The following is a 25,425-nucleotide window of genomic DNA, read 5'->3' on the forward strand; positions in this document are numbered from 1 at the left end:
ATGACAAAAACCACACGATTATCTCAATAGATGCAGAATAAGCCCTTGACAAAATTCAACAGCCCTTCATGCTAAAAACTCTTAACAAACAAGGTATTGATGGAATTTACCTGAAAATAATAAGAGCTATTTATGACAAACCCACAGCCAATATCACACTGAATGGGCAAAAATGGAAGCACTCCCTTTGAAAACTGGCACAAGACAAGGATGCCCTCTCTCACCACTCCTATTCAACACAGTATTGGAAGTTCTGGCCAAGGCAATCAGGCAAGAGAAGGAAATAAAGGGTATTCAATTGGGAAAAGAGGAAGTCAAATTGTCTCTGTTTGCAGATGACATGATTGTATATTTACAAAACCAGATCATCTCAGCCCAAAATCTCCTTAACCTGATAAACAACTTTAGCAAAGTCTCACGATACAAAATCAGTGTGCAAAAATCACAAGTATTCCTATACACAGACAAACAGAGAGCCAAATCATGAGTGAACTCCCATTCACAATTGCTACAAAGAGAATAAAATACCTAGGAATACAACTTACAAGGGATGAGAAGGATCTCTTCAAGAAGAACTACAAATCACTGCTCAAGGAAATAAAAAAGGACACAAACAAATGGAAAAACATTCCATGCTCATGGATAGGAAGAATCACTATCATGAAAATGGCCATACTGCCCAAAGTAATTTATAGATTCAATGTTATCCCCATCAAGCTACCAACAACTTTCTTCACAGAATTGTAAAAAAACTATTTTAAATTTCATATGAAACCAAAAAAGAGCCTGCATAGCCAAGACAATCTTAAGCAAAAAGAACAAAGCTAGAAGCATTACACTGACTTCAAACTATACTACAAGGCTACAGCAACAAAAACAGCATGCTACTGGTACCAAAACAGATATATAGACCAATGGGACAGAACAGAGGCCTCAGAAATAATGCACACATCTATAACCATCTGATCTTTGACAAAACCTGACAAAAACAAGCAATTGGGAAAGGATTCCCTATTTAACAAATGGTGTTGGGAAAACTGGCTAGCCATAGGCAGAAAGCTGAAACTGGATCCCTTCCTTACACCTCATACAAAAATTAACTCAAGATAGATTAAAGAATTAAACCTAAAATCTAAAACCATAAAAACCTTAGAAGAAAACCTACCCAATATCATTCAGGACATAGGCATGGGCAAAGACTTCATGACTAAAACATCAAAAGCAATGGCAACAAAAGCCAAAATAGACAAAAGGGATCTAATTAAAGAGCTTCTGCACAGCAAAAGAAACTATAATCAGAGTGAACAGGCAACCTACAAAATGGAAGAAAATTTTTGCAATCTATCCATCTGACAAAGAGCTAATATCCAGAACTTAAACAATTTACAAAGAACTTAAACAAATTTACAAGAAAAAACAAACAACCCCATCAAAAAGTGGGCGAAGGATATGAACAGACACTTCTCAAAAGAAGACACGTAGCCAACAAACATATGGAGAAATGCAAATCAAAACCACATGAGATACCATCTCATGTCAGTTAGAATGGCAGTCATTAAAAAGTCAGGAAACAACAGATGCTGGAGAGGATGTGGAGAAATAGGAACGCTTTTATACTGTTGGTGAGAGTGTAAATTAGTTCAACCATTATGTAAGACAGTGTGGCAATTCCTCAAGTATCTAGAACTAGAAATACCATTTGACCCAGTGATCCCATTACTGGGTATATACCCAAAGGATTTTAAATCATTTTACTAAAGACACATGCACATGTATGTTTACTGTGGCACTGTTCACAATAGTAAAAACTTGGAAACAACCCAAATGTCCATTAATGATAAAGTGGATACAGAAATGTGGCACATATACACCATGGAATACTATACAGTCATAAAAAAAGGATGAGTTCATGTCCTTTTCAGGGACATGGATGAAGCTGGAAACCATCATTCTCAGCAAACTAACACAAGAACAGAAAACCAAACACTGGATGTTCTCACTCATAAGTGGGAGTTGAACAATGAGAACACATGAATACATGGAGGGGAACATCACACACCAGGGCCTGTCAGGGGGTTGGGGCGGGGACTTAGGGGAGGGATAGTATTAGGAGAAATACCTAATATAGATGACGGGTTGATGGGTGCAGCATACCACCATGGCACGTGTATACCTATTGTAACAAACCTGCACATTCTGCACATGTATCCCAGAACTTAAAGTATAATAAAAAAAAATTTTTTTAAACCTGACTCCATGAAGACTGCTATTGAGAAGGTGTTTTTGCAAGCTTAAAAAGAAAGCACATTTGCTCTAGAGATCCAGAGGATCCCATTTTTCTGTTAAGCAAAAGGGTTGCCTTTGTGTCATTAGCACAACTATGAAAATACAAGCTGTGGAGTCAGTTCCAAGCCTGGTTCAGAGCCACACACAACAGCCTACTCATCAAGTGCCATGCTCACATTCCCAGGGAAAACAAACACAAGTGGTATAAAAACACTCAGATAAGGTGGCTTTGAGTAGTTTGTCCTAGAAAAACAAACACAGCTTGGTTTGCGAGAAAGATGGCAGACAATAAAACATGTTCACCCTTCCATCAGTGTGCGGTAAGACTAAATATTTACTTTAAAACAATACTGGATTCAGTGCCTTTTATGAGGAACAAAACACTCTTCTGGAATAATATAAGGGATCTCACTCTGACTCTTTTAGAACAGAAAGCAGAGTTCCAAACAGCCCAAGGTAAGGCTCCTGTGGCAGCACGAGGTCACTGGAGCGATTAACCCAAGTTCACTGGAAAGTAAGTTAACTACTATTTGTTGACTAATAAAGGCAACAATTGGCATCTGTAACTCTTAAACTAGGAGAGTAGCTCAGAATCACTGTGGATTGACAGGGTTTGCTGTCAGACCACACGTTTGGATTACACCCAGAAGACCCTGACTTGCTGGGTCTAGAGTTTGTTCTGGATCCAAATCTACACACCTGGTTATCCAGATGAAGAATCCGTCCGTGGAATAGAACCTACCTATAGAATACTGTTTTTTCTGAATAGGACCTACGCCTCAGAATTAAGTTCTCACGTCAGTTTTTAGAGTTCTTTTGATAGCATTACTGGTGGTAGAAGAGGTAAAGAAAATAAAAGGTTACGAAACACATTGCGGTCTCGCATGTTAGGGGTTTTTCTTTAAAAAATCAAAGATTTCCAGAAAAGAAAGAGAACTTGGGAGACTACATATTAATGGGGGCAGCTACCAGTTACTGAGCTGATAACTAAGGTCAAGTACTGTACTAGGTATGCCACATGCCACCCTTAAAGAGAAATGGTTCCCCTGAGTAAACTAAGGCTCAAGCTGGGAATACCATGGCAAAAACTCCAGGCAAATGACTAATGTGGGAGACTGACTCAGTTTCCTAGTTGAAGGAAGATAGCCTTTTGAAGTTGGTTTCCATTTTAACGGCATGCTGTGGTCAGGCAGGTTGCTTTCTGTCTGGCTTGAACACATTTATCAATGGGCTCACACTGGGTGGTGAACTCCTGGGCAGCAAGCCTTGCCTCAGAAGCACCTTAGTACCTTTTGATACCTCAGGCTCTGCCTTCTGAGCTTCAGTCTTCACCTGATCACAGCTGTGCATCAGAGCTCCTATACAGACGGGGCTGATGGGGATGGCGGACAGAGCACCTCTGCCTCTACTCTGATCCTCTGTCTAAAGTGCAAACCAGCCCACCCACTGCTTACTTAAAACTCACTGAGAGGTCTCTACTAACTTCAGGAGGAAGCCCGGATGCTCACCAACAGCTCAGACCCTGTGATCTGACTCTTGGCTTTCTTCGATGCCTTCTTACTCCCTGCTTGTGTCCCCTCTCCACCCTTACCTCTCCTCCACATCCAAGCCACAGACACTAATTACACCAACCTACTGAGAGTTTGAAATACACCAAGATCTTTCTCCTTAACCTTTCTGCAAATAATTCTCTTTGGTTAGAATGCTGTCATCCCTATGCATTCTCCCCTACATAGCATCCATTAGATGTCACGTCCTCCAGGAAGTCCTTCCTGTCCCCCTTTAAAAAATTTTTTCTTATTTTCAATATCTGATGAGCTGTCCCCTTTTTCATCCCTCACCAAGAGTGAGCTAGGTGCTCCCCCTAGATATTCCCACTACCACCTCCTCCCTTTATCTTAACAGTTATCATGTTATAGCAAAATTGTTTGTTTTGTTTCTCTGCTGTCCCAGAGACTGAATGTTAAGATGTCAGTCACTGTGCTTGCTCTGCTGTTGAACCCATGGTGCCCGGGGCATAGCTGGCACTCAAACAGTTGTTGAGTTGAATGCTGGTTGGCAGCATCTCCTAAACACATAATTGTGTGTATTACAATGACAGAGCAGCTACCTACATATTGGGAAGCCCTACATTTCTTTTCTTCCCGCTTCTTTCCTTTTTGCTTTTTTTCCCACCCTTAAAATCAAAATTTTCAGAAAGAGGAAGAGAAATTAACATTTTAATAAGCACTTCGTATATTGCAAGCATTGACCATGGGCCAATACTGAGAGGTAAATACCATCAACCTCGTTATACAGATGAGGACATGCAGGCTGAGATTCAAGAACTTACCCAAAGTCACAGAGCCAGTAAGTGTCCAAACTGACATTCACACCCATGATGCTAAAGCCTGTGTCTTTTTCTTTATAATGTGCTACTTCTATTTGTTCAGCACAGGAGGACTTGAGGCTGTTCAGAAGGATGGTGAACAGGATGGTGGTTCCTGTCCCGATGCTACTGCCCTATGGTGCTAGGGATGGTGCAAGGCAAGGATGGTGCTTCCTGTCCCGATGCTACTGCCCTATGTCTGTACTTACATTTGCTGTCAGCTGGGTGGTCAAAGCTGAAACTTTCTCCTGGGAGGCATCCAGTTCCCGCCGCAGTTTGCGAATCTGAAGATGGCAAGGGAGAGGGTTACATGCTTTGGGAGTCCATTTCCAAGGTGAGCAGGGTCAAATGATTGACAATAGTTAAAGAGGAAGTCCAACCAGAAAGCTGTTCCTTACCTCTGACTGGCATTTTTCTTCTGGCTGCAAAGAAAACATAAAGGAAATTAGACCAGTTAAGGAACAAAGAATAGTGATGTCCAGCCCATCGGGAACACCGTATTCAGATAGTTGCAGCCGTCTGGAAGATTTATTCGTCTCTTTTCTGGTGTATTTCTCTGGAAAAACTGGTTCAGTTAAATGGACCCATCAGAAAGGCCAAATACAAACAGCTTATGATTTTTAAAAATTAGGAAGAATGAGAACACCACGCCACATTTTGGTGGTGAGGAGCCACCCTGCTCCCCAGGGGATGGGGATAGGTAAGGTGCTCAGGAGAAGATATATGAGGAGAAGGCCATGAGTCAGATGTAGTAAATAAAAATACAGGAGGCCTTGTTAAATTTGAATAGCTTAAAAAAAAAAAAAAGTCTAGGGCTGGGCACAGTAGCTCATACCTGACATCCCAGTACTTTGGGAGGTTGAGGTTGGTGGATCACTTGAGGTCAGGAGTTGAAGACCAGCCTGGCCAATATGGTGAAACCCATCTCTACTAAAAACACACACAAAAAATTAGCCGGGTGTGATGGCATGCACCCGTAATCCCAGCTACTCGGGAGGCTGAGGCAGGAGAATGGCTTGAACCTAGGAGGTGGAGATTGCAGTGAGCCGAGATCTCACTGCTGCACTCTGGCCTGGGCAACAGAGGCTCCCGTCTCAAAAAATAAAACAAAATATAATATAAAATAAAATAAAGGGTCTAATATGTCCCATGCAATATTAGGGACATATTTATACTAAAAAAATTTAGTTGTTAATCTAAATTTCATATTGAGTGCTTTGTATTTTCTCTGGCAACTCTGGCAACTTCAGATAGAGGATCAGAGTAGAGGCAGAGGTGCTCCATCCGCCATCCCCATCAGCCCTGTCTGTATAGGAGCTCTGATGCACAGCTGTGATCAGGTGAAGACTGAAGCTCAGAAGGCAGAGCCTGAGGTATCAAAAGGTACTAAGGTGCTTCTGAGGCAAGGCTTGCTGCCCAGGAGTTCACCACCCAGTCTGAGCCCATTGATAAATGTGTTCAAGCCAGACAGAAAGCAACCTGCCTGACCACAGCATGCCGTTAAAATGGAAACCAACTTCAAAAGGCTATCTTCTTTCAACTAGGAAACTAAGTCAGTCTCCCACATTAGTCATTCGCCTGGAGTTTTTGCCATGGTATTCCCAGCTTGAGCCTTAGTTTACTCTAGGGAGCAAAGAAGACTGCTCCTGGGTTAATTCTGCCCCATTTTCTGCCCTCCTCTCACTTCCCTAGGACACTGCAGTGGGAGCACCAGGGTAGAAAGACCTCAAAGTGAGGGGGGTTTGGGAGCCCCTATTAGCCAGCCCAGTAACTCCACAGGTTGTGGGGATAAATGTGGCCTTCATCCTCATGCTGTCCCATTTCAAGGACCCCAATTACCTGTGACCCCTGTGGAGTAAGGGTGAACACTGTTGCCCCTCTTACTGGTTTCCCTCTTTGTCCCTTCCATGCTGGCTCTGTGTCTGTGGTGACACAGGTACCTGCTAGCCAGAAACTATAAGACCCTCTCTCCTCCCATAGTGGGAGCCCACATGAATTGGGGAACCCACTGCAGGAGGAACCTTTCTTTCCCTCTCCTCTAGTTCCCACAGGGGCTCATAAAGAGGATCCCTCCTCCTTCTTGGAAATGTTGAGTGTTCAACCTTCTCTCTACCCATTGCTCTAATTTCCCCAGGGAGGGAAGAGTGACTTGGGAACCAGGTAGGTGAGTGAACATCAGTAAGAACTCTATTCTGTCTTTGGGGTCCTCCCTAAGTGTCCTAATCCAATTTTACTAGGGATAAGCCCATTATTTTTAAAAAAATCAGCATCTGACCCTGATGTCAATGTCTCCATTAGTTCACAATACAATGTGGGTATGATTCATTAGAACTCACAGAGCACATCCATCAGCTGGAATAGGTGGGCAGCTGCTTCCTGTCTGATCTCCCTTCACCCTGTGCTCCCCATTGTCCTCCCTCCTTATCCTGCCCACAAGCCCCCTCCTCTAGGTTGGCTCCTAATAGTAGCAACCAATTTTTAAATACATGGAGCCAAGTCATTTAATCCTTGCAGAAACTCCATTAGGTAGGTTTGTTTGTATTCCTTCTGAGGTTCAGAGAGGTTAAGTGTCTTGTATAAAGTCACACTGAGCAACCTCCTTATCTAAGAAATGCTTTCAGGAGAAGGTTGGAAGATGTCCTCAGAGCTCACTCTTCCCTCCCAGGTAATATTCATTCATCTTTGTCTGTCTGTCCATCCATCCTCACTATCACACCTATCAAATATTTACTGATTTCCTACTGTGTGCCAGGCACTGTTTTTAAGAACCTAAGATAAAGCTGTGAACACGACCAAGTCCCTGACCTTGTGTTGCCTGCATTCTGGTAATAACAGCTAGTATTTATTGAATGCTTATCATGTGCCAGAGACTGTTCCAAGCACTTTACATTCATTATTCATCTAATCCTTATAACAACTCTTTGAGGAGGTACTAATACTATTGCTTTCTGTTTTGTGTATGAGGAAACTGAGGCACAGGAAGGTTCAGTAATTTGCCTAGGGTCACAGCTGGTAAGTGGCAGAGTTGAGACTGGATCTAAAGTAGTCTGGCTCCAGAGCCTATGCACATTCTCCTGCACTTTTACTATAGCTACATTCTCATGGGGGATTTCCAGAAAGAAGCCCCAAGTTCAATCCAAAGGGTACAAGTTAATGGTGAGAATGTCACCACTATCTAACATTTGGAAGGCTGGTAGAGGCCTGTTAGCAGGCTTAACCATCAAACATAGGACCAGTCCTACTTTGAAACACTTCCATAGACAGGCCCTAATAGCCCTTCCCCATGCCTCTGCCACTGTCTGTCACTGTGCCCAACTGTCTCTGGGGTTGGGCCCCCATTATCAACAGCAGCCTAGAGAAAGCATGTGCTTTGTATCTTGTCCCTGTTGCTGCAGTTCTGCAGATCTGGTAACACTATGTGAAGCTGCTAGCCTCCATCCATCCAGCAGCTCTCCTGGGAACTCAAGTATTCCCTACCAAACAAGAAAGCAAGTCTAAGGCCAGAGGTGGCCTTTGAGATTTTCTCTACTCTAAGAGCTAGCCATAACTTTTCCATGGCAATCATTTAGCACTCTGTAATCTTTTCTTTCACTGATAATTAAAATTGCAGGCAAATTTCATGCAGAATGAGCATTCTTGAATATTCATTATAGAGATTTCAAGGAAAGAACCTACTGTCATCCAGTAAGAGCCTTTAAAACTCTCAGCTATTAAGCAGGTTCCTTGGTCTGGGTCTGTGGCAACTTAACATTTCAAAGATCTCTTTTCAGACAACAAACAAGAATTTTATTCACCTTAACATTTACAAAGGTGCCTGGAGCATGTATTTCAGAATTTCATTATCACCAAGAAGGTAATAATAGATAAGGGACCACACCTCAGTGCTGGGTGGTAGCAGTCTCGCCAGACTTGCAGTTGTTCTTGAAATTAGTAGGCTGCACCAGCATAAAAACATTCAACTGATAGGCTATTTTTTTTAAGTCTGCAAAAGTAACCTATATTCTCAGAGAAGGCATATGTGAGGACAGTAAATGCAAGCCTTTGATTCCATGACTCATGGAATGTCAGAGATTGTAGGGGCCTCAGAAGATCACCTTGCTCAGTTTCCTGATGCCAAGGGCAAAACTGGGGAGACACTCTGAATAACTAGGTGATTTGTCCAAAGTCACATGGTGAGACGAACTCTATGATTACACCTCAGGGCTCTTGTTATCCAGATTAAAAATGGAATTAAAAAGTATTATTATTAGGTCTTTGCTAATTTGTTGAATTTATATCAGTTCAGAAAAGACAATTTCAAATTTCATGAAAACACTATCTTCATGTCCCCATACCCAGAACAATAGCTACTAAAAGAGAGTTTTTTACTGGAAGGAATTCTAGTGGTTGGCATGAAGGGGCTGCCCCCAGGAACTGCATGTGACAGTTTCCTAGATCTGAAGACACACAGGTTGAGAAGCTTATGCTCTTTCCCTCCAAGGCTGGTTAATGCTGGCCAGTCTCCCAGGGTTTACTTTTCTGAAAGGCCCACTCCCCTCTGTGTTGGCAAGAACCCCTGGGAATGCCACAGGGGAAACACGGGGCTGGGCACTGAACTATCCGCTACAGCTTCTCTGCACCAGTCCTGTGAAGCTAGAGTCCCGTGTCCCTCTGGTGCCTACGGCTTCCTCCTTCAGTAGCAGGCTCCTTTCTCTCCTAAATTATATCCTAGGTGTTAGTCTAGAGCCAGGCATATCTATGGTGCCAGAAAATACTGTTGAAGAAATGAATTTAGGTTTAAAAGTACCAACCTTGGTACCCATATCCCACAGTTTCATTCTAGAAGAAAGGACATAGTTTATCTACTGGCTGACAGCGGGAAGACGATCTCTATGCTTTCTTAGTAGATCATGGCTTAAAAAACCTCTCTCCAAGGTTTTTCCGTATAAAGCCTTTAAAAGGAAAGCTAGGACTTGGTGATGAAATTTCAAACAAGATGACTAGCTGAGGAAAGAGGAATTTTAGAGTTGGAGGGGTGAGGTGGTTAGGAAGAGTAGAAGCAAGAGTTTCTAGGTCCTTCAAAACAGACCATATCAGCAATCACTGAAGTTCATTTGCTCACTACAGGCCTAAGAAAGAACAGTTACGCCTTGGTATCTTTAACTTGATTCTGGGGTGGCCTCTTATTTTCCAGGAGCTATACATAGTGTATCCTGCTATATAGACCAGAAACTGGGCATTATCAAAATCTAAATTATTAAAACATTTGCTTCCATGGGATTAAGGGCTAAAGAATTTCCAATTCACAACTAACAAAGAGATTTTTTTTTTTTTTTTTTTTTCCTGTAGACATTCCCAAATTACTATTTTTAAAGTAAATAGCATACAGCTCTGGCCATGTGTGGTGGCTCACGCCTGTAATCCTAACACTCTGGGAGGCTGAGATGGGTGGATCACTTGAGGTCAGAAGTTCGAGACCAGCCTGGCTGATATGGTGAAATCCTGTCTCTACTAAAAACGTAAAAAAAAATTAGCCAGGTGTGGTGGTGCATGCCTGTAATTCCAGCTACTCAGGAGGCTGAGGCAGGAGAATTGTTTGAACCCAGGAGGCAGAGGTTGCAGTGAGCCAAGATTGTGCCACTGTACTCCAGCCTGGGTGACAGAGCGAGAGTCTGTCTAAAATAAAATAAAATAAATAGTGTACAGCTATAAAAAGTAAGTACTACTGAATAAATCTAGTAGTACTGAAGATCCAAATGTATTTGATTATATTTGGCTTTCATTCAGTAAACCTTTCTCATGGATGACATCTAGCATTTAGGAGTGCTTGCTCTGAGCTGTGTGTACAATATTCATTGTTTTAGATTCATTTTCCCATTTCTTTCAAACCTACTTTAAAAATACCTATTATGTGCTAGGTACTATTCTAGGCACTAGGAATAAAAACAAAAATGTGCTTGTCTAGAAAGAGTTTATATTGTAGTGAAATGTAATCTTCATAACATTTAATCCTCATTACACCTCTATAAGGTAGGGACTGCTATTATTTCTACTTTACAGATAAAGAAACTGAGGCTGGTCAGGCACAATGGCTCACTCCTATAATCCTGGCACTTTGGGAGGCCAGGGTGGGTAGATCACAAGGTCAGGAGGTTGAGACCAGCCTGGCCAATATGTTGAAACTCTGTCTCTACTAAAAATACAAAAATTAGCTGGGCATAGTGACACGTGCCTGTAGTCCCAGCTACTCAGGAAGCTGAGGCAGGAGAATCACTTGAACTCAGGAGGTGGAGGTTGCTATGAGCTAAGATCACACCACTGCACTCCAGCCTGGGCAAAGACTCTGTCAGAAAGAAAGAAAAGAAAGAAAAGAAAAGAAAAGAAAAGAAAAGAAAAGAAAAGAAAAGAAAGAAGGAAGGAAGGAAGGAAGGAAGGAACAAAAACTGAGGCAGACAAAGTGTTAAGAAATTGCTCAAGGCCTTTCTTTTCCAAGTCCCTCAGCAGGTGGCCAAGGCTTCTCACACATTCTAAATAGTTATCACCTAAAGCACAATGCCACTTTAACAAGGCAGCCAGTTCTGGATTTTGGGGTTGGTATAATATAATTAATAGCTGTCTGTGAATTTTAAATCTTGTTCCCTAATTAATTGATCCCCTTATAATGGAAATGCTTTCTGTAGGATAGATGCATATATTTTATTCTTGACACATTTGATAAAGGAACCCCAGCCTCATGATCTCATGATCACAGCCACACAGCATTGATTTATACTCACTGTAGAATAAATTGACGACGTACTGGAAACCAAGGAGAGTGAGGATCCATGAACTATTAAAAGAAAAAAAAAAAGGGTGAATTGATAGATGGCTGTTATGGTACCAAAAAGGGGAAAGAGGAGGAAACAATCAGCAATATAGGACACTCCAGGCTTGGAATGACTTAATCTCATCTGGACCCAACCTTTCCTGGTTTGGTGATAGGTCAGTGACAATTAAGTATGAGTTTGCTAAGGATGTCACTTTTCTATTACCGCATTTTTTCCTTCAACCTTCTGAATACTTTTTCTCTTAACTGTCAAAATAATATATGATTACTGAACAAAAATTTTCAAGTACAGAGAAGTGTTAAGAAGCATATTCACTGTCACAACCTGCAGTGACTCACAATTGCATTGCCCGGAGGCAATCTGTTACCGTTCCAGCATATTTTGCTTCACTCTTTTTTCTAATGTATTCCTTTAGGGTTAAGACTGTGTTCCACATACTTTTTTTTTTCCCCTGTTGGCATCTGTCAGTTGTATATGCAAAAAAAATGAGCTGATTATTTTGAACCTAAGAGGCTGTTGGCCACAGTAAGTTTATTCTAGATGACCATATAGCAGAATATTTGTTTAGAAAACATATTCATCGAAATATAGATTCTTTATTTGATTTCTACCATGTCTACAAAGTGACAAGCAAGTAGTGTCTTCTTTTCTGTTTCAAACTGGTACTTTTGACTAGAACCAACTTGTATGTCCTTAGCACCCCTCCTGCCCCCAGCCAGTGGAGGCATCTTATTATTTGTTCTGATTTAACAGCATAGTCTTTTCTAGGACTTGGGTATTCTAACTGCCTTCTTTTGTGGGAAGCAGGTTCTTTATTTTCTTGGTAACTTCTGAACAACTTGTTTGAAGAAAAGAAATATTCCTGCTAAGGCATCATAGGACTTTTAACTGGGCACAGCTTTCCTGGCCATGGGTGGAATGGCTCGACTCCCACACCGAGTTATGACCTGTAGTCTAAAGTGGGAGGCACGGGGGTAACTTCCACGTCTACTAAATGGCATTCATCTACCACCCACGAAGTGAACTCACCTTGGATTAGCAGTCAGCAGAAGCTACATGCCAACAAGATAGCTGATAAGTAGCTCAGCCTAACACTCAGGCTCCTCTCTGTCATCTTTCCAGTAAATCATCCCTGACCTCTCCTTCTTCCCTTATATGTTCTTGTCACACTATGAATCCTGCACTGCTCTCCCAAGCTTGCCCTAGACAGTACTTTCCTGCCTCAGTGTCTCTGCCCATGCAGTTCTCTTCATTTAGGCTGCATCTAAATACTGTCTATCCCAAACAGATCTGCTCAAATGACATCTTCTCTATGGGACCTTTCCTCATTCCCCTGACTGCCACCTGGGTGGGCTTCCTCCTCCCTCTGAGCCCACGTAACTCTTGGCTTGCTATTCCAGCTCTCTTCTCTCTTAGCAGCTCCCTAATGCTCTAAGCTGTCCCTCTATCATCACATACATCCACCCTCCTTAGCAATGCCCTGCATTCTAGATCTTTTCCTCCATGCTTTCTTCATCCATGACTAACCTGACTCATGCCCATAAAAAATCAGGTTAAGGTGTTAATGGCCAATAATGGCTTTCAGTGTTAATATGTCCACACATTAACATAGGCCTTAATGTTCCAACTTAGTGGCCTAATGTTCCACTGAGGTAAGTTAATTCAGCTTATGACACAGACAGTAGTGGAGGAATTATGTTGGAGGTAAAGTTGGGTGAAGAGATGTGGGTAACACATAGCTATGCACACTTGCATGATTGGCCTGCCAGAGACCAGCACAGGGCTGCTATATGGTCTCTGGCTGCTGGAAAATGGAAGTTTTTTCTTTTCTATTCCTACATCTCACACGTATAAACTTACTGACACAGTTTTAGCAACAACTCAGTGCAAGCATGGGGCCACAGGCAGAGAAGATCACATCTGGCAGGCTTAAGGTAGAGGTAATTCTTTTTCTCCATAATTAACTCCTCTCACAGCAAGACTGCATTCCAAAGAGACAGATTCCTTAATTTTCAGAGTCAACCCAAAACTGAATGTGGCTTACCTGTACCATTGCAGTTGGGCCTCCCTCAAGGGACTTGAGCCAAGTCAGAGCCTGGGTTATGTAATGTGGTTATTTTTGGACAACAAAATGTCTATGGGAGTTACGGAGGCTAAACAGCTAAAGCAGCCTATGTAGTTTTCCTCCCTATAGCTATACCTCCACATTTTTTCAGCTACAAGGAACCACAGAGAATATCTAGGCCATTTCTGCCATTGAGAAATCTGAAACTCGGAGAGGTTAAATGACTTGCTTAAGGTCACACAGCAATTCAAGAACAGGATCTGCTGATAGAAGTCAGGAGATCGCTCTGCCTTCAAGTGATCTGTTTTAACGGTTTCTGATTTTCTTTTCCATTCGTTTGTTTTTTTCAAAAGAGCCTTTTGGTGTCTTTTAGAATGGTGTCCTAGTCCCTTCATGCAATCTACACGTGGGCACAAGCTAGGAATGTTTGAGAAGAAAGATGCTTTAGTAGGAGTGAAAACACTAGATAGAATGAAACAACTAGGCATATTTCAGCCAATAAAGCAATCAAGTGCCTCTGACTCTTACAGAGAATCTGCAGGTAACAATCCCAGACTAGGCGGACTTTTCCACCTTTAATCAACAACAGAGTACATTAAATCTCAGAATGGTTAAGTGATGTGGCCAGACCCATAGCTAGTCAGGAGCAGAAAGAGAATGTGGATCTAGGCATCATGATCTATTTCTCATTCCACAATTGGGTACTGTGGAAAGAGTCAGAAGAATGAATGCAGTTCTGATGGCTAATGGACTGCCCTGAAAGATCAGAGCTCGCCTCGCACAGGCTTTTTTTTTTTTTTTTTAAAAACCCAGCTGAGTCAAATATCAAGGTAGGATTGAGTGGAAAGAAAGAGGGACTGGAATCAAGAGGCTTAAGGCATCATTGTGGCTGCATAAAGTCTTCAAGTCACTTTTGCCTCAATTTGGCCATTAAAAAAAATGAGGATGATAATGGCCCTTGGAGAGAAGGCTATAATGTGACAATTATAACAATAGCTACCATTGAGTGAGCACTTACAATACTCCCCTTTCAAAGTTATTTGTTAAATGCTTTCCAAGATTTATCTCACTTAATCTTCACTTCAATTTTCCAAAGCATGTACAATTATTTTTCACATTTCGGTGAATAGGAAACAGGCTGAGCAGGTCAAGTCCTTTCTCAGAGTCACATTGCTAACAGTAGAGGTGCCAGGATTTGAACCACTTCTGCAATTCAGGGGCTAGAAACACAAGTAAGCTGCAATACAAGCTTTCTTGGTTAATAAGCTTCTCTGCTCCTGGGGATTCCATATAAACTGATAGAGGAGGGTTTCTGTGTTTTTCATTGCATTAGATCTTAGTGATGATTGGTGAAGTCATGGGATTTTTTTTTCCTCTAGTATCCATTTTAAAAATGCCTCAAGCATCCCCTTAAATGTATGCTATTAAAGTTGACTTTAAGATCGCATAATGCATCTGATAGAAAGCAATTTACCTGAAATACCTTTGAAAGGCTGCATCTGGGCCATGTCTGTACCTAATCTACATATTTATAATTCCTAAAATTTCAAAGTGGAAAGTGCTAATTAAATTGCACAAAAACCTCACATAAATACTTGCACTACTTCTTCCTAAATTTCTATTCTGCTTTATGGCGTATAATACACCTAACTGATTATTACAAGAAGTTCTGTTTGGTCCAAACATGAAATGTCAATTTTCTTCCAACTGCTCCTGCAACACTGGGAGTTAATAAATTCAAAAGAAAAAGAATTTCATCGAAAGGAATTAAAAACCTAATTACACAAGCCCCATTTTGTTTTTGAATGTAATATCCTTAGAAGGAATAAAATCAATCTGATGCCCTATCTTCCAAAAGATGATAATGTTACATATTCACAGTGTATTGACAGCAGACCCTACCCATTCCCCTAAAATTTGACTTTTACCTCTGTGCTTCAGTTCCATGTCACCATGAATCATTAGGTTTACAAAAGTCTAGACACTGCTTGTGGGCAAGCACTTTTTATCAATGTCATTTTGACATTCCAGATATTCCACAGTTGTGCTGTCCACCAGCTTGATTCCAGATGGAATAAATAAAAGCTATCTGATGACGATACTGTAATGGTCCTGGACCTTTATGAGGTGAAGTGTGCTTGTTTGGACAAGTTTCAGTATTGGACGTGGTTCACTCAGGAACGCACATGGTAGAGAAGAGAAATACAGTGCAGGACAAACTCCATATGCAAATCCTTCCCGGGGAGGTTGGGGAATGCTCCGAGGCGATGCTTGGCCGGTACACTGACTAGAAGGAAGTTCGAGACAAACTGCCTCTTCCTTCACCTTAGGATCACAATATATTCTCTACTATCACTGTTCTGAGCAGTTATAGCATTAATTTGTAGCACTTAAATCTCACAAATGCCCCTCAGTGACTCAGGCTTCTCCCCTCCTTAATCCTTCGTCCTAGCAGCTTCCCATATATGGATTTACAGACTTGTACCTGTTCACTGAATGTCATGGTATGCAAATGATACATAAATCAGGGTGGAAAGTATTAAGTTACCAAGAAAATAAACCAGGGGGCAATTGCTCTGTAAATTACATTCTTTAAAACTTCTGTTAAAAAGAACATTAGGCAAAAACAGAATCCTGTGTCTTGTGTTTCTCTCCCTTTTGACTTGAAACTTCCTAAACAATTACAGGTTTGTTTGTTCTTTCATGCTAGGAGGATGCTGGCCCTTTTTCCCTACTCATACGGGGACTGGGAAGCACCTCTAACTTACCCTCTGCATTCTGTTTTGTCAATGGCAACAAAGGGACAACTAGATGTATAGTCCTCAGACTAGGCTCCATTTGCTCCAAGATTCCCCATTCTCTGGCAGGGGACTTTGAGCTGCCAGGAAGTCAATGCTGAAGCTGTGTTTTTACAGCTATGTTATTATAGCTTTATGGCTGTGTTATTACAGGCCATGACATGTAATAACATTATTGTGTTAACATTTATATGTATTATCTCATTTAATTCTCATAATTCCATGAGCTGAATACTATTATTACTCACTCCTATTTTATCCGTGAAAAAACAGAGGCATAGAGAGGTGAAGCAACTTGCTCCAAATCATATCCCTAAAAAGCAGTGGAGCTGGAATTTAAACTCTGCTAGTCTGACTCCTATTCTTAATCCTCAGTGGATGAGCATTGCTGCCAATGTCCTATCAGCCCCATCTTCATGGGGTGGGGGTGATATCTTCCATAGAATTTTGACTGCTTACTCCCCTAACTCATACCTTGGGTGATGGAATAAAGGAAGAGAGAAATGAAGTGAGCTGTGAAAACGGCTGACAAAGTTGTCCACAGAACTTTTCTCCCATGATTCTGATGAAAATGAACCAAACATAAAAATCCAACCCCAAATATTCACAGTTAGCAACCAAAGAAAGAAAAGGGCATAACTGAAAACAATACATGTAAAAACTCAGTGCTTGAGAAAAGGGATGAAAAATTCTGGAGCAGAGCAGAGAGGCATGGCCGCCCGGCCCCCAGAACTACATGGGTGTGTCAACACAGGGAAATGAACTCTGCAGTAGTTCTCTCTGCCAAGATGGTGAGCCGGTGGCTGAGCCTCAAGGTAGAGGCGCATGCCAAGAAGCTGTGGCCCAAGTCCAGGAGGGAGAAGCCTAAAGTGGAACTCAGTCAGCTCTATGGTTCACCAGAGATTTTTAAGCAGCCTCTTCCTTAAAGGCCTGGAAGGTTAATTAAGGGTCAGGCCAGACCTTACTCTTCAGAGATCCCCATCCCTGGCCGCCAGAGTAGGTGGGAGAGGTGGGAGCACTTACAGGTGGGAGCTCAGGTTAATGAAGTGAACTTAGCATAGAGGACCCTTAACTACAGTGAGTAACCTGGGAGATGGTAAGTTTCCTTCCTTACCTTCTTCAAACCCATCCCGGAATGAGCCCGAACGGCTCATGGTTCTGCTCTTCTCATCCAGGGACATGGAGCTATTCCGGAAGCGGCTGTCAGTGTATGGATCATACTGCCCATCAGCATTGGAGAGGCTGTGGGTCCTCAGCATGGTCGGGTTGGACAAGCTCATCTGGGTGACAGTGGTGGGACTCGCTGGAATAAAAGGAATAGAATGAAAAGGTTAGACATTCATGTCTCTGTTCAAATCCTGGTTGGGGACAAAGAGAAGACTGCTTATTGTTAGCCATATGTGTTCCTGCCAACTCTTCTCCTGTCTGTTTTCTAAAAGGTAGTCCCATCAGCATTTGAGTTACACACTGGGAGCTAAAAATAAGAGTGGAAAGGCGGGTCAGCTCCAAAGCAAGGCTCTGGGCCTCAGCTTTCCAACTTGGCATGTTCAGACAGGCCAGTGTCACCTTCCAGGCATGAGCTAATTACTCCTCAGGCTCATCTGGAATGATTTTCTCTAAAGCCAAAAGCCCAAAATAGCCCAACCAGGCTTTTGATCAGATGGGAAGCATTTGTGCATGACAAGAATCTCTTGCCTCAAAGAGTTACGGCTGGGAAAGAACAGTATGAACACAGGTCCCATTGCCTCAGATGGGGGACATTTAATAATGGTGTATAAAGAGTTTTAATGCAAGGAAGGTACATTTGTCTCAGCTAAAACTAGCTTTCTTATGAAAATCCTGTCCATTTGAGTCATGTGCAATATTTTCAGAGGTACTCATTTAGTCAATCAGAAATGAAGAGTTAAACCTCACTTGACTACAAGCCACCTCTATCCTTAAAGACTCTGAATTTGTTATTCACTATATTCAGAAAAGGCTGCCTCTCTAAAGAGTGAGAAGAGATTAGAAAAGATTTCTCACCCGCTATCAGTCCTTCAAGGCTCAGCTCCTACCCTGCCACCTTAACATAACCTCTGCCTGTAACTCCAGCCAGCACTAATCTTTCCTTTTTCTAAATGTGTCTAATACTTGCTATCTAATTATATTCAGCTTTTACACGGTTTCATATAAAGCTTTGGATTGTTCTCTTTTACCCTATTATACAGGTGTGCATTGATGTGTTTGTCTTCCTGAAAAAGAATTCCATTGACATGTCAGCAGGGACTGTGACATAAATTCTTTTTCTTTCCCCACTGTGCCAGTCAAAGCATTATGTCAGGAGTAGGCATTGTTAAGAATACCTATTCAATCAAAACTTAACTTTTATTTCCAACTTAATAAAGTAATGAGGATGACCTAACATGGGATATGCAATAAAATCTATTTCTTCAGAGGTCTTAGAAAGAGAATGTATTCTTTTTAAGAATGCAATAACATGTTCTTTGCCATAGCCCTACCAATATCAACCAAATAAAGAAAATTATTGATTAGAGTATCAAAAACTTTACTATTTTCTCTATTTATTTTGCTATCAATCTCCTGTAATCAAACTATATTGCTGAGAGCTAATCAGACACTGAGCAGGATGTGACTATATGGCTGTTTCACAATATAAGATAACTCAAGTGATGGGTGCACCAAAATCTCAGAAATCACCACTAAAGAACTTATCCATGTAACCAAAAACTACCTGTTCCCCAAAAACTATTGAAATAAAAATATATATTATATATAAGATAAACACTGACCTATGGAGCTGATCAATACAGCTAATGACAAGCGGCTACTCACCAAGCTGGGAAAAGTTGAATCTTGTACCAGAGGGAGAAGTCACGCTGGAGCCAGAGGAAAAGGGGGAATTGGAAGCGGTGTCCTGCAGGCCTCCTGCAGAGTGGGACCGTAACCATTCTTTTGCATCTTCTTGCGTGCGAAGCTGGGAGGTGGGAGTATACCTGAACAGACAGAAATCAAGCCAGAATTAACTATGAACAACGCTTATTAAAATGAACTCTGTGGAGTTGATGGTAAATATATTAAAAAGAAAACATATATCCAAAGATGATTTTTTGAAAATCAGATCACTACACACCCGGAAACTTACGAAGTTTCTCAAAACCTTTTTTCTATTTGCCTGTGTTTGGGGAAAATGACTATTCCTTTTAGTTTGGAGGGAACACATAAAGAGAAGAAGATTGGTAAATGCTCAGAAGAGCCGTCACTGGGCGTATCTGTAACATGTTGCTTCATGACAGTGTCATGTCAAAGCCCCTACCTTGACAGGACTGAAGCAACAAAATGAGTTGCTGTTAGTGCTTTGAGGGAGTTTTAATTAGACAACTCATGGCATCTGCCATTCTATAGCACAAATAAATGACCATGAATCACAGCATATGAAAAAGCAGACATACAAAGCAAGGTTTGAAGACATTAATGTTTATAGTAGTTGCTGTAATAGAGCATAAACAAATCTTCATAAAAGCAACCCCAAATCATTGGGTTTTATAGGAGAGGGTCTTCAGAAGTTACGTGGTCCACCCTCATTTATTCTGAAATGTATATGGTGATGATTTATTGAACACCTATAACGTGTTAGGTGTCTTCATGCACATTATCTTTATCAAAGCCTCAGATCTACTCAGCAACATAGATGCCATTATTCCCATTTTACATTCAGGGAAGGTAAGGATCCTGCTAGTAGTCACAGAGTTGAGATTTCAATCCATGTTTGATTGTTAAAATGCATGCTCTTTTCATTATGCCCATAAGTAGCATCTGAAATTTTTTTTTTCTTTTTTTTTTTTTTTTTCGAGATATAGTCTTGCTCTATTGCCCAGGCTGGAGCGAGGTGGCACAATCTTAGCTCACTGCAACCACTGCCTCTTGGGTTCAAGTGATTCTCCCACCTCAGCCTCCCGAGCAGCTGGGACTATAGGCATGTGCCACCATGCCCAGCTAATTTTTTGTATTTTTAGTAGAGACAGGGTTTTGTCATGTTGGCCAGGCTGGTCTCGAACTCCTGACCTCAAGTGATCCACCTACCTTGGCCTCCCAAAGTGCTGGGATTACAGGCATGAGCCACTGCATCTGGCCTGCATCTGAAATTTCTGAGTGCCAAGTGGCCAGGGTATCCTTGGACTTATGTATTATGGAGTGACTACTAATTATGTCAACAGAGGGATTCTTTGGGCTTAAGGAAAGATGTTGTCAGTGTGTTCGTGCTGGATGTTCATGTGTATGGAGTGGGTGGGCTAGACAAGGAAGAGTCAGAGTGAGAGGGAGCACAGAAATGCTTCTTCCTTAATGTTTTTACTATATCTGACAGACATGCAACTTTCCAGGACACATCAATTGCCTGAAAATAGCCTGTCATGTATCTCTATTCTGAATTTTTAAAAAACCAGAGCTACATAATTTTGATAGGCTAGATCTGCTACAGAAGTATACCCACCATTTTAAAATGTTAACATTTAGAAGTTAGCTTCCTCTCAGGGCACCAGTGGGGCATCAAAGTCAAACTCACAGTGAGAGTGGCCATGAGTTAAGCACCTGGCATGGTTGCTGACAAGCAGCTCATAGGCACGACTGAAACTGGTAAGTACAAAAGGCCTTGCCAAGGCCCCCTCTAAGGCCACACTGCTCAACTCCCTCCTGCAGGACGACTGTTGGGAGATTTTAATACTTTCCTTCTTAGATTCTTAGCATTGGCTTTACTCAGAGGCTCCCATTGAAAGGAAGCATTGATACCTACCTCACATTACTGTTCAGAATGCTCTCAGTCTTAAGAGCTGCAGGTTATTAACTACAGACATACATGACAGCAATGAAACATTTCATTCCAAGTTCCATTTTATGCGAAAGCACTTAATGCTTAGTGCAGGGTGAAGCTGATGCTACAAGGCACGTGGTGTTTAGAAAGCAGGAGAAATGACGGCTGCAACCATCAGACAGCAAGATCACGGGGAAGGCATTAGCAAACTGAAGTTTCTCTGATTGGCAAAGTGATATAGATGGTGTGAGCAATGGTGACTTATAGCATCTTGTTTTGCCAGGACTAGCATCGAAAATGAACCTGAGCCACCACTTACCAGGAATGGAAAGACAGTCCTTCCTGGGAGTCTTTTCTTTATTATCCACCAAAAAATGATCACACCCAGGTCTTGTTGGGCATTGAAAGTGGACCAATTTTCCATGAGAATATTTAGACAAGTGCAAACTATCTGTCTAGCAATTTTGTATGGGCAGAAAAGTTAAATATTTTCAAATTGGGGGAAAATACTCCTTTCCTTTTGCGCTCTTGTCCCAGCTTACAAATCAGTATGCTATAAGTCATGTCCTTTCTCTTGGAAGACAGCCATATGAACAGAATGGTCATGGTGAGGTGCTCAGAAATTAAACCCATTGGCCCCAGAAGTAGCAATGACTGCTCCCTGAGCTTGCCCAGGGATGTTTTTCATGAGATGGTTTTACCACAGTAAGCCTGAAAAAGCACAGCCCTTGTTCAAGCAAGTAAGCTGACAAATGGAGAGTGAGAACGAGAGGGTGCAAGGGGAGCCGTCATCCAAAAGGTCCTGCTGTGGTGGTCAAAGCGGGGACCCCGGCCCAGTCCAAACCCCCACCAGCCATGAAGGAGTCACACAGCCAAGCTCCAAAGCCACAACAGATGGCACAGATGCAAGGGGGGAAACACAGATACCTGAGTCCTTTCTTAGGCAAAGTGTTCCTATCAAGGTGCGGGTCACTGTAGGAAAGTTAAAACAAAAATAAGAACTTCACAGCAGCACACAGAAGGCAGGAAGAGGGAAAGCTAGGGAGGAGGCTGAAGGGCCCCGGAGAGAGAGGCGCACATCACCAGGAAGTGCCTTATCCAGCTAGGCATGCAATGCAACACATCCGCATCCGTGGAAAACAAAAGAAACCCAGTCCTCAGCCTGAGCTGACACCAGCGCATACTTTACCCCAGGTTACCAGGAAGCCTGAGTCCCTTAACCCCAATTGCTCCTCCTTTTCCACAGATTCAAAGCAAAACTCAGGGGTTGCCCCACCTCAAAGCAGAGGTCCTGTGCCTTCTGCTGCCCAGGAGCACTCTGCACCAACACAGCTTCTCGGAGAGAGGGATGCCCACTTCCCTGCACCCCTAACTCTGGCCCACCCACTAAATGCCACTGGCAATGACTTCAAGTGGGAGAAGGGACTTGCCGGAGGTTTCAAGAGGCCAGCAGTCTGCATATTTGGAATTCATCTGTAACGAAGTGAATTCCAGGTCCCTCTCTATTTCTGCGGCCTAGGCATAGCTAGGAGCTGAGTCCTGGGTGGGGCATGTTACAACTTGCTGGCTGATAAAGTCAAAGCATTTGGATCTCTAAAGACCAACGGTTTAAAGGCTTGGTTCGTGAGCTGACAAAAACAAAGTTTTCACTGTCGATGGGGTGAAGGTTTTTTTTGTTTTTTTTTTCCTGGCAGGAGACAACATCTGCTTGTTTTGTTTGGCCAAGCCATCACTCCCCCACAACATTAAGGTCAGTATCCATCTCTGAGGCCCACCCACAGCTGGGGGCAAACGCAAGCGTGTACATTCGTAAAGTCTTAACACTCTACACATTCTTTTTCATTATCATCGCAGGAAATGGGCACACAGAACACAGCAGTCTGCAAGACATAATGAGCCAAACTTCAGCAAAGGATTCTGAAAGGGAAAAGAGGCAGCTGCATGGGGAGGGGCAGACAAAGGTGAGGGCCAAGCTACACAGTGGGTGGCAAGTCAATTCTGGGCTTGGGGGTGGGGGTGGCAAAAGGAATGGGAAGGAAGCTGAAAAGCAGGAACATGCCACAGGAGGCCACAAGAGATGCAAGCGAGAGCTTCTGCTGCCCCAGATCAAGTGGCAGGGTTTGAGGTTGCCTTCCCAAAACGGGAATGAAGGGGCCAGCCCAACACCACCTCTCCCTGGGCTTTAGCAGACAGAGGAATAGACTCTCACTGGCATGTCCATGTGTCACAGAGTACACTAGAACCACAAACACAAGCAGGGGCCTTAGGCCAACAGCCTCGCACAAGACATCTGGCTTGACAACGAATGGGCAGAAGAACCTAGAGGCTCGGTGGGTCCCCGGCCTGCAATGTCATTACCTGTCCTGTTTCCTGGGCAGAGTACTTCTGCAGAACTTAGGGCTAGCAGCAGGGGAAGAGAGAGGGCTAGAAGTCCAGGCAGGTAGAAAACAAGAGAAGGAACATTAGCTTGGAGGAAAGGAGATGTGTTGTTATATACATTTTTCTCATTCCCCATGCTGATCCTCGCTTTCTTCCCTATATGTAGAAACTGGACACCTTTATCCCTGCTGCAGTGAAATCCAGGACTCTGAGAACACTTTTAATTTCCTGATTTCCTATCAGTCCAGGAGGAGGGTGTTTGCCACGATGACAACAAATCTACCCAGCTGTCTAAAGAGCGTCCTACTCCACGCTCCATGGCTGCACCCAGTCACCCGCTCTGCTTGCACAATTACAAGGGGAGGGAAAAGAAGCTGTTGATGAACGAACAGGATAAAACTGAAGGATTTCAAAAGCTGAATGCCATTTCAAATGGTAGCATAAATCTGCCCCCGAGAGACTGAGCAGCTCCAAGCACCAAGAATAACCACAGAGAAGATAACAGGGAGCAGAGCCAAGCTTGATTCCATCCCAAACTGGCTTCCCCATGAAACACAGCAGTAATTAGAAAGAGAAATCTCACAGGCAAAGGCTATTCGACATTTGGGATTCCTCAGCTAATCTTTTTACTTTTGGAAGGGTGTCTTTCTGAGAAAGGCAGCCAGAGGCACAGCACCAACCTTTCTGACAGTGTGGTCTTCACACTGTTGGTTCTGACAAAGGGAGTCAAGGAGTCGTCCTTGGAGGAGGTGATGAGGCCAGTGGAAGAATTGTGGCTGGGGCCCCCTCCACTGCTGAGGGAGATGTCGATGGACTCACAGCTGGTGTGGAGGCTGCTGACAGACTGAAAGCCCAGGCCATCCTTGCTAACTGCGGAGGAGCTGCTGGCGTTGGTGCCCCAGGTGAGGCTGTTGGAAGGGGCCGAGTGGGCTGAGCTGGGGCTGGAGGCTAGCGGAGACTGGTTGAGGTCCACATTCTTGCTGTAGAGAGGACTGCTGCTCCCGCTGCTCAGGACACCACTGCCTGATGGGGAGTCTAGGTTACCTTGCTGAGTCATGGTGGCATGAGGATTGGAGATGACCACCGAATTTTTCATGTTTTCAGCTGTGGCGATGGGCACTTGCTTGGTAGCCTTCCCACCAAAGAGTCTGTGAAGAGACAAAGGGTTGTGCAAGTTGAACACGCAGTGCCAAGGGGCACCGGACTATTAAAGAAGGGTAGAGCAGAGGAGTTGGTGAGAATTCCTGGGGAAGGAAGCACAGCCATTCCTACTGAAATGGCTAAAGGTACTTCAGGGAAAGGTTGGCCATAAAGTGGGCCTAGATACTAGTTTATCACAGGCTGCCGTCTTCAAGTTCTAAGCTGCAGCGGAGACTCCGACTCCATCTGAGCCAAAGAGCCATGGGTAATAATTTTCTACAGGCCTATTCACATTACACTGGGCCAAGATCTTGCTTCTCTTTCTTTCAATAAATAGACTAACTAGAAAATTGCCCTGGCCCAGGAAGATGGTTGCCTTCATCATCTCTGTCTCCACGGCCCCAGGCATAAAGCAGGCACACAGTTTATGACAGCTCAACTCTAAGGGATTTGGTTTCTTGACCTCTGAGCACAATACATAGAATCAAGAGCATGAATCTAGATCTGGAGGGGCCTGGGAAAAGTATCTTCAGAGATTTATCCACAATAGAAAGCGCAACTGGAAAGATGTATATTTTGAAGCCAGAGAGCTTACTTATCCAGTGACATACATGGAAATCTTGTTGGGTTCACAAGACATCAGACCAGACAACTGGGTGTGAACTGTGTCTCTGTGACAGACACATAGAAATGTCATTCTATGTCACCTCCCCTGCTCGTGGCCAAAAATGTGCCATCAGACTATAAGGAATGACATAAATGCCCCCTCTTCCACT

General features: G+C 42.9%; 1 protein-coding gene across 20 annotated transcripts in view; it reads right to left on the bottom strand.

Moving 5' to 3' along the window:
• The window catches only part of NAV2 (neuron navigator 2), a 767,244-nt gene that overhangs the window by 48,417 nt on the left and 693,402 nt on the right, over positions 1 to 25,425 (bottom strand). For 12 of the 20 annotated variants that reach the window (XM_015434980.4, XM_065528383.2, XM_074014037.1 and 9 more), the window contains 8 exons: positions 24,190 to 24,657; positions 23,489 to 23,554; positions 22,058 to 22,102; positions 19,156 to 19,316; positions 17,438 to 17,626; positions 11,410 to 11,462; positions 5,053 to 5,076; positions 4,864 to 4,938 (listed from right to left, as the gene is read on the bottom strand). In XM_015434980.4, the coding sequence (XP_015290466.2) occupies positions 4,864 to 4,938; positions 5,053 to 5,076; positions 11,410 to 11,462; positions 17,438 to 17,626; positions 19,156 to 19,316; positions 22,058 to 22,102; positions 23,489 to 23,554; positions 24,190 to 24,657 (1,081 nt within the window). Of the gene's footprint in view, positions 1 to 4,863; positions 4,939 to 5,052; positions 5,077 to 11,409; positions 11,463 to 15,041; positions 15,047 to 16,791; positions 16,886 to 17,437; positions 17,627 to 19,155; positions 19,317 to 22,057; positions 22,103 to 23,488; positions 23,555 to 24,189; positions 24,658 to 25,425 lie in introns of all 20 variants that reach the window. The other 8 variants (XM_074014039.1, XM_015434977.4, XM_074014042.1 and 5 more) reach the window with 3 other exon arrangements.

The sequence above is a fragment of the Macaca fascicularis genome, chromosome 14 (genome assembly GCF_037993035.2).
Source record: "Macaca fascicularis isolate 582-1 chromosome 14, T2T-MFA8v1.1".
NCBI lineage: Eukaryota > Metazoa > Chordata > Mammalia > Primates > Cercopithecidae > Macaca > Macaca fascicularis.